Genomic DNA, 13,188 nt, shown 5'->3' with positions numbered 1-13,188 from the left:
GAACATAAGTACGGCATATGTTTTACCTACTTGCAGTCTTGCTCAATACCTGCAGAGGTTGCAGACAAAGAGGGCACAGGGTCCCAGGCATGATAGAAGTGGTGTGTATGAATGTTGTCTCTCTTGGAAACAAGAGCTTGTATTTCTCTCTCAACTTCACCCCGGATCACTGCCAGTTTCCTTCCAAATCTGTCCATAAAAAACAAAAAGTGTCGAATACTCAAAGCATTCAGCAACAGTGTAAACAGAAAATTTATAATGTACCGTGTCTCCAAGGCCTTGAGACTCTTATTACGAGGCTGCTGTTCCAAACAGCTGACAGCAGGGTTGCCAGCTGTGGGCAGCATCATTGCGCCCAACACCAGGCTGGTGATGGCCTGCACTGCTAAAACATTCAACTGGGTACGCTCTAAATCTTCCTACAATGCCAATCAGATGTAGAACACAGAATTAGAGGCTTGCTTTTATTTTTTTAGAACCTATTACACACACACACACACACACACACACACACATGGCCCACATAAAAAGGACCATTTGGATCCGTAAGCAAATAAAGCAAAAGATGAATATCTTTTTGCAATTTAATTATATTAGAATTAGCACCTCTTGTTGTGTGTCCTCCTCCTGAGCCATCGTTATTGGTTGGGTGACCAACACGCCAAGCAAAGTGGCCCAGGTCTCCTCAAACTGAGTCCTGCTACTCCAGCCTTAGACAGTCAAAATATTAACTATAAATTCTCATTTAAAAAAAATGTTTGACAACATGAGGGATATTGAAATAAGATGCAGATCCCAATTGTGTGTTTTTACATACCAAGTATGTTTATGCGGTACAGGAACTCTCTGAAGACATCCTTTTCCTGCAGAAAGTCCACAGGAATCTCAGGCAATGCTGTACCAGACTCCCCCTGAGGCTGTGGGGACCAGCCCAGTTTCCAAACCTATAGAGTTCAAACCAAGGAGTTTATTATTCTCACACATTTCTCCACCCCACCACACAAATGGATAAAAACTGACCATTGGAGGAACTCGAGTGAAGCTATTGACCAGTGGCAGTCGGGCAATACTGATCACAATGTTGCGTAAGGTTGGAGTCAGAAAAGTTGGTATTAAACTGTTTTTGTAATGGCCCAAGGAAAGAACATTCTGTAGGCCTTCCACCAGCTCTGCCATAATTTCACATGCTTGCCACTCACACCCATCTGCAACCAAAAAAGATACTCACATTTTCCCACAGCCTTGCCTAGGATTTGCTAAGAAAAGGAAATCTTCAGTTCAATTAAGTGAATGCTCACATTTTGTTTGTAGGGAATCCACTTCATCTCCTTCAGCATCTCTTGCTAACCTCTTCTTCTCGGAGATCAGAAGCTGGTCTCCAGGGCTCACAGCCACTTAAATGCAAAAAAGGAATGCAAAAAAAAGGAAGCACTAAAAAAAAAGATGGAACAGCAATAAGTGGAATCTACAAAAAAAAAAAAAAACTAGTCTTCTTACCAGCAACCATAATGAGGCGTAAGCAGTAGATGAGGGAACACGTGTGTGTAGCGTACTCTGTGGTAGACAGTTTGTTCCAGATGCAAGTCTGCTGCAGTGCCAGGCAGAGACAAGACAGAGTCCACTGAAGGTCCACACTCAGGGGTAGCTGATCCTGGAGCAGACGCCAGACTATCACCTGAACAATGGAGAAGAAATTAGTACTTACCCCAACGTAGATGTAAACAAATTGGATGCAAATTTATTATCTAACCTCAGTGGCAGTGCAGGTGAAAGTAGTGATGAGAGCTTCTTTGTCACAGAGAATGCGTAAATAAGAAGGTAGCTGGTTTACACACAGGAGGTACTGGGAGAGAGCTCTGCAGAGGGCTAAAACCTTGGAGTAGAAACCTGGCTCATCTGAAAGCATACCAAGGCATGAAAATCTGAAGCTAATATTACAATATTTTGAAATAGAGTCAAGCACTGCAAAATAAGCCTCACTCACTTCAGTCAGTTTGATAAGTGCTCTGCTAGAATCCATCACACTTACCATACACATCAGCCAGTTGGATCCAATAAGAGTGTGGCTTGGAAGGTGGTAAGAAGGACTGGTGTGGGGCAGGAAGTGACTCTGTAACCCCAACAAGATGTTCTAACGTCACCTGCAATGCCGTTTCCAACAAGACTGGCCCTTGACCCCGTGTTAGCCGATGAACACCCATGCTTAGGCATGGGCACAGCAGACTTAGGTTGAATGTCTGTCATTACAGAGGGAATACATGTGTTTTTTAAAAATTGGCAGGGAAAAATAGCCAAGGGCTATGCAAATACTGAAACTATGCTAAAAAATAAAATACTTGGTAAGTAATGTGTATGCTGCACACTTACCTCACATCTCATAATGCTAAAAAGATCAGGGGCCGGTAGCTTTGTGAGGAGTTCAGTTATCTCGAACAGAGACACATCTCCACGAAGACAACACTGAGATTTCACCAGGGTCACATACCACTCCTAGCAAAAACGTATACATATTTTCTACACACAGTATTTTTGCCTTTGTGAAGCTGATAAAGCTCAATTCATATCCACACCTTATCTGCATTGACCAGTTCAGGGGCAGGGGGTGGATCCCCATCTAAGGGGTGTGATGTCACTGGAGGTGGTGGGCTACTAGTTTCAGCAACAGTGGCGCGGAACCTATCCAGCAGGGAATAAAACCTTTGATGCCTGTGATAGGGAAACAAGAACACCATTATGAAATTGAGTGTTGCAGACTTATCTTCTTTGCTCATGACCCAGAACCTGCAAACAAGACCAATTAATGTGTATTTAAATGTAATGTCTTGCGCTATAATGTACAGTGTAAAGTACTGGCCCCCTTCCAAAATTCTTGTATTTTATCATACGTTACCTACTTTAAGATCAAACGAGTTTAAATAGACAAGCATAACCCACATGAAATTAAAATGCTCTTTTTAAATGATTTCATTTCTTAAGGGGGGAAAAAGATCCAAAGTTATAAGGTCCTGTGTGGAAAAAGTAAACCCCTTGTTAAATCAGGAGTTAATTGCAGCTAGTCACAATTTTTGGTTGTCACTCATCACAACCAACCCCGATTACCTACAGACCTGTTCAATCAAGAAATCACTTAAAAATAATTTGTCCCGACAATTCAAGCTGAATAAAAGATGAGGGGAAAAAAAACCTACAACAAAATGACGGGCCAAAGAAATCCTACAACAGTAAAAAAATAAAGTAATTGACATCTATCAGTCTGGAAAAGGTTACAAAAGAGACTTCTAAAGCTTTAGGATTCCAGCAAACCATAGGGAAAGCCATTATCCTGGAAAATATGGAAACATGGTGAACCTTCACAGGAGTGTGCAGCCTACAAAGACTACCCCATGGGAATAGCAACGACTCATTCAGGAGGCCACATAGTAACTTGGGAAAATTTCTAAAGAACTGCAAGCCTCCCTTGCCTCACTTAAGGCCAGTGTTCATGACACAACAATAAGAAAGAGTCTGGGCAAAAATGTCATCCATAGCAGAGTTTCAAGGCAGCTGACCAAAAAGAACATACAGGGTTGTCTTACTTCTGCAAAACCAAAAAAACCAATGATTCCCAAGACATTTGGGAAAATATATGGACTGACATGATGAAATGAAAGCTGAGCTCTTTGGAAGGTATTAATTTCATTACATCTTGCATAAATGTAATACATTTCAGAAAAAGATCATACCAACAGTCGAACATGGGTAGTGGCAGTGTGACAGTCTTTGGCTGCCCTGCTCTTTGAAAAACTGGACAACTTGCTGTGATGGATGCAACCATTAATTCTGCTCTTCAACAAAAAATCCTGAAGGAGAATGTTCAGCCATCAGTTTGTGACCTCAAGTTGAAATGCATGAGTTGTTCACTCAGGTTCAGCAGCAGGATAGTGATCCAAAACACAGCAGAAACTCAACATCTGAATGGCTTGATCAACAAAATGAAGGTTTTGGAGAAGCCTAGTCAACATCCACGCTGTTGATGCTCCAAAACCCTCCATTTATTTCAGAATTAAAATCCTTCTGCAAGGGACAGTGGTCCAAAATATCTACACGGCGATGTCGAAGACTCATTGCTGGTGATAGAAGACGCTTGATTTCAGTTGCTGCCGTAAGAATGGCTCAACTAGTTGTTAGGTTTAGGGGGCATTAATTTTTCCACAGGCCCAGGTAACTTTGAATGTTTTTAGGCTTAAAGTTGTTCCTGAATAAATCAAAACATTTAAACATACCACTTTAAGTTTGCATGGTTTATATTTGTCTGATATTACTGATTGAAGATCTTGAAATGGGGAAACTATGCAAAATTGTTCCATTTAAAAAGGGCCAATACTTTTTCACAGCACCATAACTGCCATAAGTAATTGCTATGTGTAGCAAACCTCTCATATTCAGTTTTTTTTTTTTATTATTTGCATTATTTTTATTTGCATTTGTTTTTTTGTGCCCTAAATGCTGAGGGTGTTTGCATTTGAAAAATGCCTGTAAATAGATTAGTTTTATGATGCCAAAAGATGATACAAAAACCGTCTTAATAGGAAAGTAGTAGATCGGTGTCAATGAAGCATGTTCAAGTGATACATCCTAAAGTGTATGGAAGGTCCTCAATGGACCTTTTTGCTAATATTATAGCGTTTTTTATGAAGAATCTGAAATCAGAGGTCAGCCACACGCATTTTTCAGACACGGGAAACCAGGTCAAAGTTCACGGACTTTAATTCATAAAAATATTTTTGGGTAAAAACATTGAAAAGGTTATGCATTTTATGCTATACTTGAACATATATCATATTATATATTCATCTAGATAAGATAATTAGCGTTAGAAATCAGACATTCCATACACTAACTAATGAGACAATCTTTGTATGTCGAGGAGGAGTTAAGTTTCGCCTTCAAGAGAGTCTTCATGTGCATATACAAGCATTTTCAGTTCATCTCTAGTGAAATGCAAATTTAAATTTTTTTACTAGTTACAGGAGGGATTAGTTCCTTTCCCCTCCTTACTGTACCGCAAGAGGGCATTACCTTTGAGCCAGGTTACTGATCTGGAGATATTCCTGGATTCTGTCCAGTTCCTCAACAGGCAGCTGGGCGATACTGTTCTGGAGAGTAAATAAGTTCATTTAAAACAACAATACGACAACAAAATATTTATAGGTAATGTTTTCAGTGCCACAAACAGTTTTTTACGTTTTTATGAAAAAATAGTCACGTAATAAGAACCTGTAACGTTTCAGCCAACAGCATCTCCACCCTGCGACATGCCAGTGTGTCCACCATGCGGGCCAAAACCCTGAAGGGTGTGCTGAGCAGCTTGTCCACATATAGCATTAGCAGAGAGCCAGACTGGCTGAGGTGGATACCTTCTAAACATTGCAGAGTCTTCTTCAACATGGTAGGCTGCACAAAAACACAAAGAGAAAACATTTTTAAAAATACGTCGATAAAAGGTTCAATACGGTTAACAATACCGATTAAATGACTTTTTTTTAACATGGTGATCACTATAAGACAAACTATGACTAGTCCATCAATACTTAGTAATCATAGGCAGCCTGAATACATAAGTAGCACAGATCAAAGTGCTTACATTTGTCAGGTTGTCACAGCGGGACTGAATAGCCTGGATGAAGAGACCGCTGGCAGCTGAATTTCGGTGCACAGCACTGATGAAATCCTGCACAGGTGGCTCATGGGAGAGGCTGATGAGGTCACTCACATGATTAACTATCAGCCACGTAAGATGCTCTGAGTCGTGCAGGTTCTGACACTTGAAAAAAAAATGTGTAAATACAATGCAGGAGTAAATAGCATTAGTCTAAGAATTGTGACAGTGTAATGTTCTGCTCACCACGTAATCACAGAAGAGAATGAGGGCTCCCCTGCAGACTATCTCTCTGTTGATCATGGTGAACAGGGACACAGGAGACTCCTCTTCATTATCTTCTGAGGAGTGCGGACTGAGTAGTTTTGTGCATGATCGGCTATTTCGCCTGATAGAAAGCCAAGATATGGAGGGGAAATAAAAGTTCATGTCCATTAAAAAAACCTGCTAAATAAACAAGTCTTATTTGCACATACTGCATATTACATTTATTAGGTACCATGATGTTTATTCTGAAAAATAAATACACTGGGCTTTATTTTCCGGACCAGCGCAAATCCAGTGCGGCACATGGCGTACCTTTGTAAGAAAGTGGGTTACACCCAGTTGTCGTAATCTTGCAGCCGGTGTATTTCGAGACCCCCTAAACAAAAATCTGTTTTGTTTCAAAGTACATTAAATGTTTGAAGGTAAGTGCTGAACATGTGCCAAGAGCACATTACAGCGTTGACAAAGCTCAACTTGCCACAGATAGTTCTCCCATTGTGCAGAGAGTCTTGAGCTTTCACGAAAAAACAATTGAAAATGGAGGCCTAAAGTGAATTAACTGTCATAGGCTACAGGTGGAAGCCAAAGGACAGACCCTCACAGGCCACCATCGCCCATCTTGGCACTGACCAGACTTACCGGATAGGCACAAATGCACAGCGAGTCTTGCACTCACACAAACAGAAAGATGTGCACTATTTACGCTCATTTGCACAAAATCTAAATGTAGAACCCACTAACTTCAAATACTGACTATTGTCCACACTGTTCTTACCTCGGTGTCTGGTGAACTTCAGCCCACCAGGAGTAGTTTGTATAGTTGATGAGGAGGAGGACTTGGCACCAGAGCAGTACCAGGGAGGGGTGGGTGGTGATCAGGCCCTGAACCATGCTGTTCAAGGTCACTAAATGGTAGTAAAGGCCAGTCTCCAAGTCATTCTCACCACTGGCACCCTCACCTTTTAAGAGGAAGCTGGCTGCAGCTGTGATCCTGCGAAACATACCTGGATAAAAAAAAAAAAAAAAAAAGCAATGGGGAAGGCTATAAGGTGCAGCTTGTCATTATTTAAATTTGATAAAAACTTACCACTTTTGAAAATGTGTATTAAACACATGAGAAGTGTCCCCAGCTGCTGGCAATAGAAAGTGTGTTGTTGGTCAGTAATGTCCACTTTAACCTGTTTGCAGGAAATTTCATCCAGCAACACTCCAACAATTTGGAGCAAAAATCTAAGGCAAAGGTGAAACCAAGATAAAACTAAAATTAGCCAAGTGCAAACAAAGAACAAAATACTACTGCATCCATAGGGTTGTATACTCTATGTAGAGTCTATTATCTATTATTAATTTTAAAAATGTACAGTGGAACCTGGATAAAACTAACCCTGATATAACAGATACTGGCTAAAACTGAGTGTCGGGACTGAACAATTTGTTCAGAAATAGTTTCCAATTGTCATTTAAAATCCCACTGAGAAAGTCTGTTAATTCCAGAATTGGTCGTTGTTGTTTACTGGCGCTGTGGCAGGGGATACGACTGACTCTATTGTACTTAAATCATAGGAATTGGGGGGGTATAAAAAAGTCTTTGGAGTCCAGAACATGTTATTTTGGTACAGAAACTTTTTTTTTTTTTTGTCGAGCAATTCGTTTGCCTTTGGCAACAAATTAGAAATGAAGAAGCACAATAATTCCTCACAGCTCAGGAAAGCAACTCACTTTTAATTGAGTACTGCACACCAACAAATTCACCAAGACCTACGACAACAGCGTGGCAAGTTTAAATAAAATGTTAAAACTTCAATTTTTTTTTTTTTAACCATCCCAGTCAATACTATTGGAAGGGTTAGGATTACTCAATTCCTTTGTTTTTGTTTTTTTTTTTGCTGTACACTGAAGGCATCTAGGTTTGAGATTAAAAGACAAATGAGACAAGTCTCAATTTCTAGCTTTTTTCATGGTATTTACATCTAGATTTGTTAACTCAGGACAAAGCACCTTATCTTTGAACCTGCCCACTTTTGAAAAGAGCAGGAGTATTGTAACAGACTATTAAATTCACTTGAAGTAGAACATTTAATATTTGGTGGCATAACTCTTGCCATAACTGCATCAATCAAAGTGGGACGTCGGGACACTTATCTCTTACATGTTCTAAATGAGGATTTTACATCTTGCACAACTATTACAAGGAATAGTTCCTATAAATAGAAATGTCTCATTATTTGTTGTCGCTTTGTTGTTCTTGTTCTGTATGTCGTACCAGTGCAGCACCGACTGCCGGAGAAAAATTCCTTGTGTATTTTTACACACTTGGCCGATAAAGCTGATTCTGATTCAAGCTTCTGACCCATCAACTTCACAAGACAGTTATAATCTTCATTTGAAATACTTTTCCAGGCCTTTATTGGAAACTCTTAATGTGTTTGTTTCTGGTGATTTTGCCACTCAGTTGCCTCTTCAGGTGGTAAAATGAATGCTCTATTGGGTTAAGGTCCAGTAATTGACTTCGTCAGGCTAAGACCTTCCACTTTCCTCCCCGAAGACGTCCTTTGTTGTGTTGGAACTGTGTTTTGGGTCTTGTTACATAATGAAGCTTTTCCCAATTAATTTGGATGAATTTTTCTGTAAAATTGTCAGACAAAATGTTTTTTATAGACTTCAGAATTCATTCTGCTGCTGCCATCGCAGGTTACATCAAACAAGAGTAGCAAGCCTGTTCCAGAAGCAGACATGCAAGCCCAAGGTTGACATTACCTCAATCATGCTTCACAGATGACATTGTGTGTTTTGGATCATAAGCAGATCCTTTCTTTATACATACTTGGGGCTCTCAATGCTGTGGTAAAAATAAGTCTTGGTCACATCAGTCCATAAAACCTTGTTCCAAAACTTTTGTGGCTCATCTCTGTACTTCTTTGTAAATCTAATCTGGCCTTCTGATTCGTTTTGCTTATCAGTGATTTGCATCTTGTGGTACAGCCTGGATATTTCTACTCTTGAAGTCTTCTTCGAACAGTGGATTGACAGGGATCATCATCCCTGTCCTGTGGAGGTTGGCAATGACATCACTGACTGTTGTCTTTAGAATTCTCACAATGTTTTTAATCACCAAATACTGTCTATACCCTGGGCCCACTTGTTTGTTGTTTGTTGATTAGTACACCAGTAGTTTCTCTCTTTTGCAGGACGTTCCAAATTGTTGTACTGGCTATGCCCAATGTTTGGATCGACTATCTTGGATCGACTGTCCCTCTTCTCTCTGCTTCAAAATCATTTGGTTTTCTCCCATAGACTGCTCTCTGGTCTTCACATTTGCTTAACAGCAAATGCAGTTGTCACCAGGTGATATCCAAAGCCAAAAACAATAATTATCTAATGCTCAATTAATCAATCTAAAAGGCAACAACTGTGCAACTAGAAACACCCATCAGTCATACTTAGAATTAGTTTAGCTGACTTGAAAAGTGGTGGCTTCAAACAAAAGGTGCTCTTTACGTAGTTAACTCATCTGGATGCAAATATACCATGAAATAAAATTGAAATTCTGAACTTTTGTCTGATATACACCCTAATGTCTTCAGTATACAAGAAAAACAAAATAACCGACCTTGCCATTCCAATGTTTTTGAAGGGCACAAATTAGTACTGTACTGGGCAATTTACCCCACGCCCCCAAAATAAATAAATAAAATACTATAAAATTGTCTAGTAATATGGGTACTTCAATGTAACAGACACTCAGCGATATTGGACGAAAACCCACCCATGTCAGTCCGTACCAGAAATATGTACATATATTTTATCACACTAACCTGGCAAAAGTTTCCTCTGGTAGGGCTTTTTGTGAATCACCATTAGGTTCTTGAATCGCAAATGAATCGAAAGGGGGAGGGGCATTGGGAGACCCGCTCTTTTGATAGAGGTGCCGGACTGTGTTGCAGGAAAGTAGATGTGGTGAGAGGGACAGCTCATGGACTCGTGATAACACAATGTCCTCAGTTGACTGGGAGATAAGTACCCTAAGCACTGCCAGGATACCAGAGACCCACAGTTGAACTGTAGTCACTGATGCCTGAAGGAATAGTGGTATGGATTAATGTTCTGGAAACCAATGCTCAAATTGTGACTTCTCACCATTGTACTCGGGACAACAAACATGCTCTTGAGCAGCATATCCACAGGCCTAAGAGAGGAAGGTGCTACACTCTCAAAAAGAGTGTTCAAAACACCCAAAGCCTCAGGAGAATCCAAATGCATCTGTTGAAAGACACACAACATGTCATCAGATGGAACAACAATCACATCTGATTTCCTATTATGCTGATGCAGTCCCCATTCCAAACAGATTTTGTGTTGCTTCAGGCCTGGTATAAAATTTCTCCAAAGTGTTAGAAGAGATTGATTGCAAATTACAGTATTGCAAACGCTTGATTACAGTAGCTGCTGCTAAGGGTGGTTTAATAACCAATTATTAGTTTTAGAGGTTATTCACATTTTCACACTGGGCAACATAAGTTTGGATTTTTCTTCTTAAGAAATCAAAAATTTAAAACAGCCTTTTGTGTTGTCTGTCTAGTATTTAAATTTGATTAAAAGGAAACAATTAAATGTGACATTTAAGATGGCTCAGTTGTTCCTCCCTCAGGGTGCTTTGATTGGCTACATTCTATTTCACGTCAATTAAAAAAAAAATGTGACTCAGGAGTCATCGTTTTCCCCCACATCAAAATGATTTGTCAGAAATATTGAATACGTTATGATTGTTGACACTATTAGACTGTGGAGCCTTTTATTGGGACAAATTCATTATTAAAACATCTTACACAGGATAACCTTATAAGACAGAACATAGAGGGGCAAATGGGTAAGCAATCATGTCCCTCCCCCCATAGATAAGGGGCAAAATTAGGCTGAAAAATTTCCAATTATCGTTGTGTATGTACTGGGCCTAAGCGTTACCTGCTGCTTGGCAATCATGGGAAGTATGACATCTGCAATCTGTCTAGACAACCTCTTCCACTTGTCTTCATTTTCTTTGTGACACTGCTGCAGAACAAGGATGAACATCTCCAAAACCTACACCACAAATGGAAAAAATAAAATGTAGGAAAGGGCTAGTTTGGATAGCTTGAGAATACTTGCTCGTGTTTTCTTGCAAACTGCGTACCTGGTGGTACTGCACAAGTCTGAGAAGCATAGAGACCACTACTTCTTTCTGTGTATCTAACTCTTTGCCTGCATCTGCCTTGTTGGAGCCCCTCAAGACAAACAGGTCATGAACTATGGGCTGCAAGGCAGGGATAGCTTCAGAGAAAAACAGGAAGTCGCGTATCAGAATTGTCCAATATTTTTTTCCACCCATTGTGTACTTTAAAACTTTCATCATGTGTGCAACTCTTACCATGTGTGACAGCTTTCCTACCACTGGCCATTATGCCATCACACAGCTGGATGATTTTGGGGATACCAATTATCTGCTTGGAATGGTAGCGTTCATAAGATAGCAACACCAGGAAGAAAAAGATGTTTGGTATAACTGCCTCTGACTCTCTAAGAGAAACATAACGGTAATCCACTTGGTTAAACATCTTTGTTACATTAAAAACCTCTCCCTCAGCATATATCAAACAGTACTGTACATCAAAATGCACTGGATACATTTTTATTTTGACAAACTTACCGAAACTGTCCGACTTCAATATATTCAAACTGTTTTAGAACAAACCCTATGAACACCTAAAACAGAAAAAAAATGTTGAGAAAGAATAATCCCAGACTTTGGATGCACCTTTTAGTGTAAAACATTCAACCTGATCAGAGTCCAGCAGGCAGTAGTTGACTCTGAGCTGCACAAGTTGGGCTAGAAGGTCCAGAACTTGTCTTTGCAGAGCAACAGATGTGCTGGTTGTGTACTGCTTCAAAGCTTTAATCACGAGTGGTTCAAAAAGACGGATGTGGTTGTGGATGGCATTCTGGGCAAACGATAGCAGAATAGCTTTTTGTTCAAATAAACTATAGGGTATTGCAATCCTACATATTTCATGATCACTGTCTCGGGCAACATGAAATACAGGTACCTTGTCGCTTCTGTGGCGTGTTGCATTTGCAATGTTAGACCTAAGCTGGTTTGACGCTTTCTGCATCACATCAAACCATCTGGAAGGGGACAAAGAACCAACAAATAAATGGGATTCTTTCGATTTGCCCGAGACCAATTTTTTTTTTTCCTGAATTGTATATGTTTAAACCCACCCAGAGGCATCCTGCTCTTGCTCAGCCTGTACCATATTACGTAGACTGGCATCAGCCAGAGCCTGGGTGAAGTGTGTGTATGGTGCCATGAAGCAGTAGTGGTACAGGCCTGGTCTCAGGTTAGAAGAGCCAAGACGGAGCACCTTCCCCTGGGCACGGCTGGGCCCACTCAGGATGCCCTCATACTGAGATGCCAAGTTGGTTCCAAACAGTGTCTTCAACAACTGAAGGAGAACATATTACATACAGCAAGGAATAAAAATATGTTTGGACAATGGGTTTTATCAGCAATTTAATTTCAAAGTTATTCTAATAATGTTTCACTTATTTAAAACTAAATTATAGAATGTATGGAACCATCGCACAGGGAAACCAACGACTTTACAGGCCCTGTCGGCAGGATCCAGACTTACTCTGTGTGGCGTCCTTGGTGGCAACACACTGCTCAGTGGTGCCACCTTATGAAGACTTCCACACAATGCAAAACAAACAAGCAGACCTTCACCGAGTACTGACCTGCTGAACACAAACTGTAGCCATGGTAGGTTCTCGGGAGAAGCAAGATTTGAGAAAGCCCAAAATTTCCTCTACACACTGCATAAGGAGGATGAGGAGGGGAACGTTAATCTGACATTTTATTGAAGAGTTCAGAAATTTACAAATCAGGTCAGCTTCTTTAATTCAAACTGAACAGGAAGAAAATAAAAATACTTTGCTGATATCATGAAGTGTGGCTAGCTCAAGCAGCTGAGACAGAACATCTAAGGCAGCACGAAGTAAACCCCCAAACTTCTCGTGGCTGCAATGAAGGTCCAATGTCACCTAGGAGAAACATTCCAAACAGTCATGTTTCTGGTATATCTGTGAGTAATTCTGAATATGTACCTTATAGTTGGCATGAGTTGCTTTGAGGACATCATAGAGCTTGAGGTAGGTTGGCAGGTGGTAGAAGCTGCCAGGTGTGTTCAACTTGTTTACTACTGTTCCACTTGTGCTGTCACCGACTCTGCCTGCAACCCCCACCACAA

At 40.4% G+C, this 13,188-nt stretch overlaps 1 protein-coding gene and 1 non-coding gene across 13 annotated transcripts in view; both read right to left on the bottom strand.

Annotated features, from left to right (window-relative positions):
* The window catches only part of htt (huntingtin), a 62,312-nt gene that overhangs the window by 10,161 nt on the left and 38,963 nt on the right, over positions 1-13,188 (bottom strand). For all 12 annotated transcript variants that reach the window (XM_061829479.1, XM_061829488.1, XM_061829481.1 and 9 more), the window contains 29 exons: positions 13,046-13,170; positions 12,872-12,982; positions 12,677-12,754; positions 12,161-12,384; positions 11,986-12,064; positions 11,719-11,880; positions 11,589-11,644; positions 11,310-11,458; positions 11,076-11,212; positions 10,868-10,984; positions 10,043-10,165; positions 9,721-9,980; positions 6,993-7,135; positions 6,681-6,909; positions 5,885-6,026; positions 5,624-5,803; positions 5,257-5,433; positions 5,059-5,135; positions 2,571-2,706; positions 2,368-2,490; positions 2,030-2,237; positions 1,751-1,896; positions 1,498-1,675; positions 1,299-1,394; positions 1,021-1,205; positions 818-944; positions 607-710; positions 265-419; positions 50-189 (listed from right to left, as the gene is read on the bottom strand). In XM_061829479.1, the coding sequence (XP_061685463.1) occupies positions 50-189; positions 265-419; positions 607-710; positions 818-944; positions 1,021-1,205; positions 1,299-1,394; positions 1,498-1,675; positions 1,751-1,896; positions 2,030-2,237; positions 2,368-2,490; positions 2,571-2,706; positions 5,059-5,135; positions 5,257-5,433; positions 5,624-5,803; positions 5,885-6,026; positions 6,681-6,909; positions 6,993-7,135; positions 9,721-9,980; positions 10,043-10,165; positions 10,868-10,984; positions 11,076-11,212; positions 11,310-11,458; positions 11,589-11,644; positions 11,719-11,880; positions 11,986-12,064; positions 12,161-12,384; positions 12,677-12,754; positions 12,872-12,982; positions 13,046-13,170 (4,167 nt within the window). The remainder of the gene's footprint in view (positions 1-49; positions 190-264; positions 420-606; positions 711-817; positions 945-1,020; positions 1,206-1,298; positions 1,395-1,497; positions 1,676-1,750; positions 1,897-2,029; positions 2,238-2,367; positions 2,491-2,570; positions 2,707-5,058; positions 5,136-5,256; positions 5,434-5,623; positions 5,804-5,884; positions 6,027-6,680; positions 6,910-6,992; positions 7,136-9,720; positions 9,981-10,042; positions 10,166-10,867; positions 10,985-11,075; positions 11,213-11,309; positions 11,459-11,588; positions 11,645-11,718; positions 11,881-11,985; positions 12,065-12,160; positions 12,385-12,676; positions 12,755-12,871; positions 12,983-13,045; positions 13,171-13,188) is intronic.
* Positions 12,506-12,635, bottom strand: LOC133506815 (small Cajal body-specific RNA 14). Its single transcript, XR_009796636.1, has one exon. It is a non-coding gene; the product is annotated as a small Cajal body-specific RNA 14 (non-coding RNA).

Source organism: Syngnathoides biaculeatus, chromosome 9 (assembly GCF_019802595.1).
Source record: "Syngnathoides biaculeatus isolate LvHL_M chromosome 9, ASM1980259v1, whole genome shotgun sequence".
NCBI classification, from domain to species: Eukaryota; Metazoa; Chordata; class Actinopteri; order Syngnathiformes; family Syngnathidae; genus Syngnathoides; species Syngnathoides biaculeatus.
This window is presented reverse-complemented; position numbering and strand designations above follow the sequence as displayed.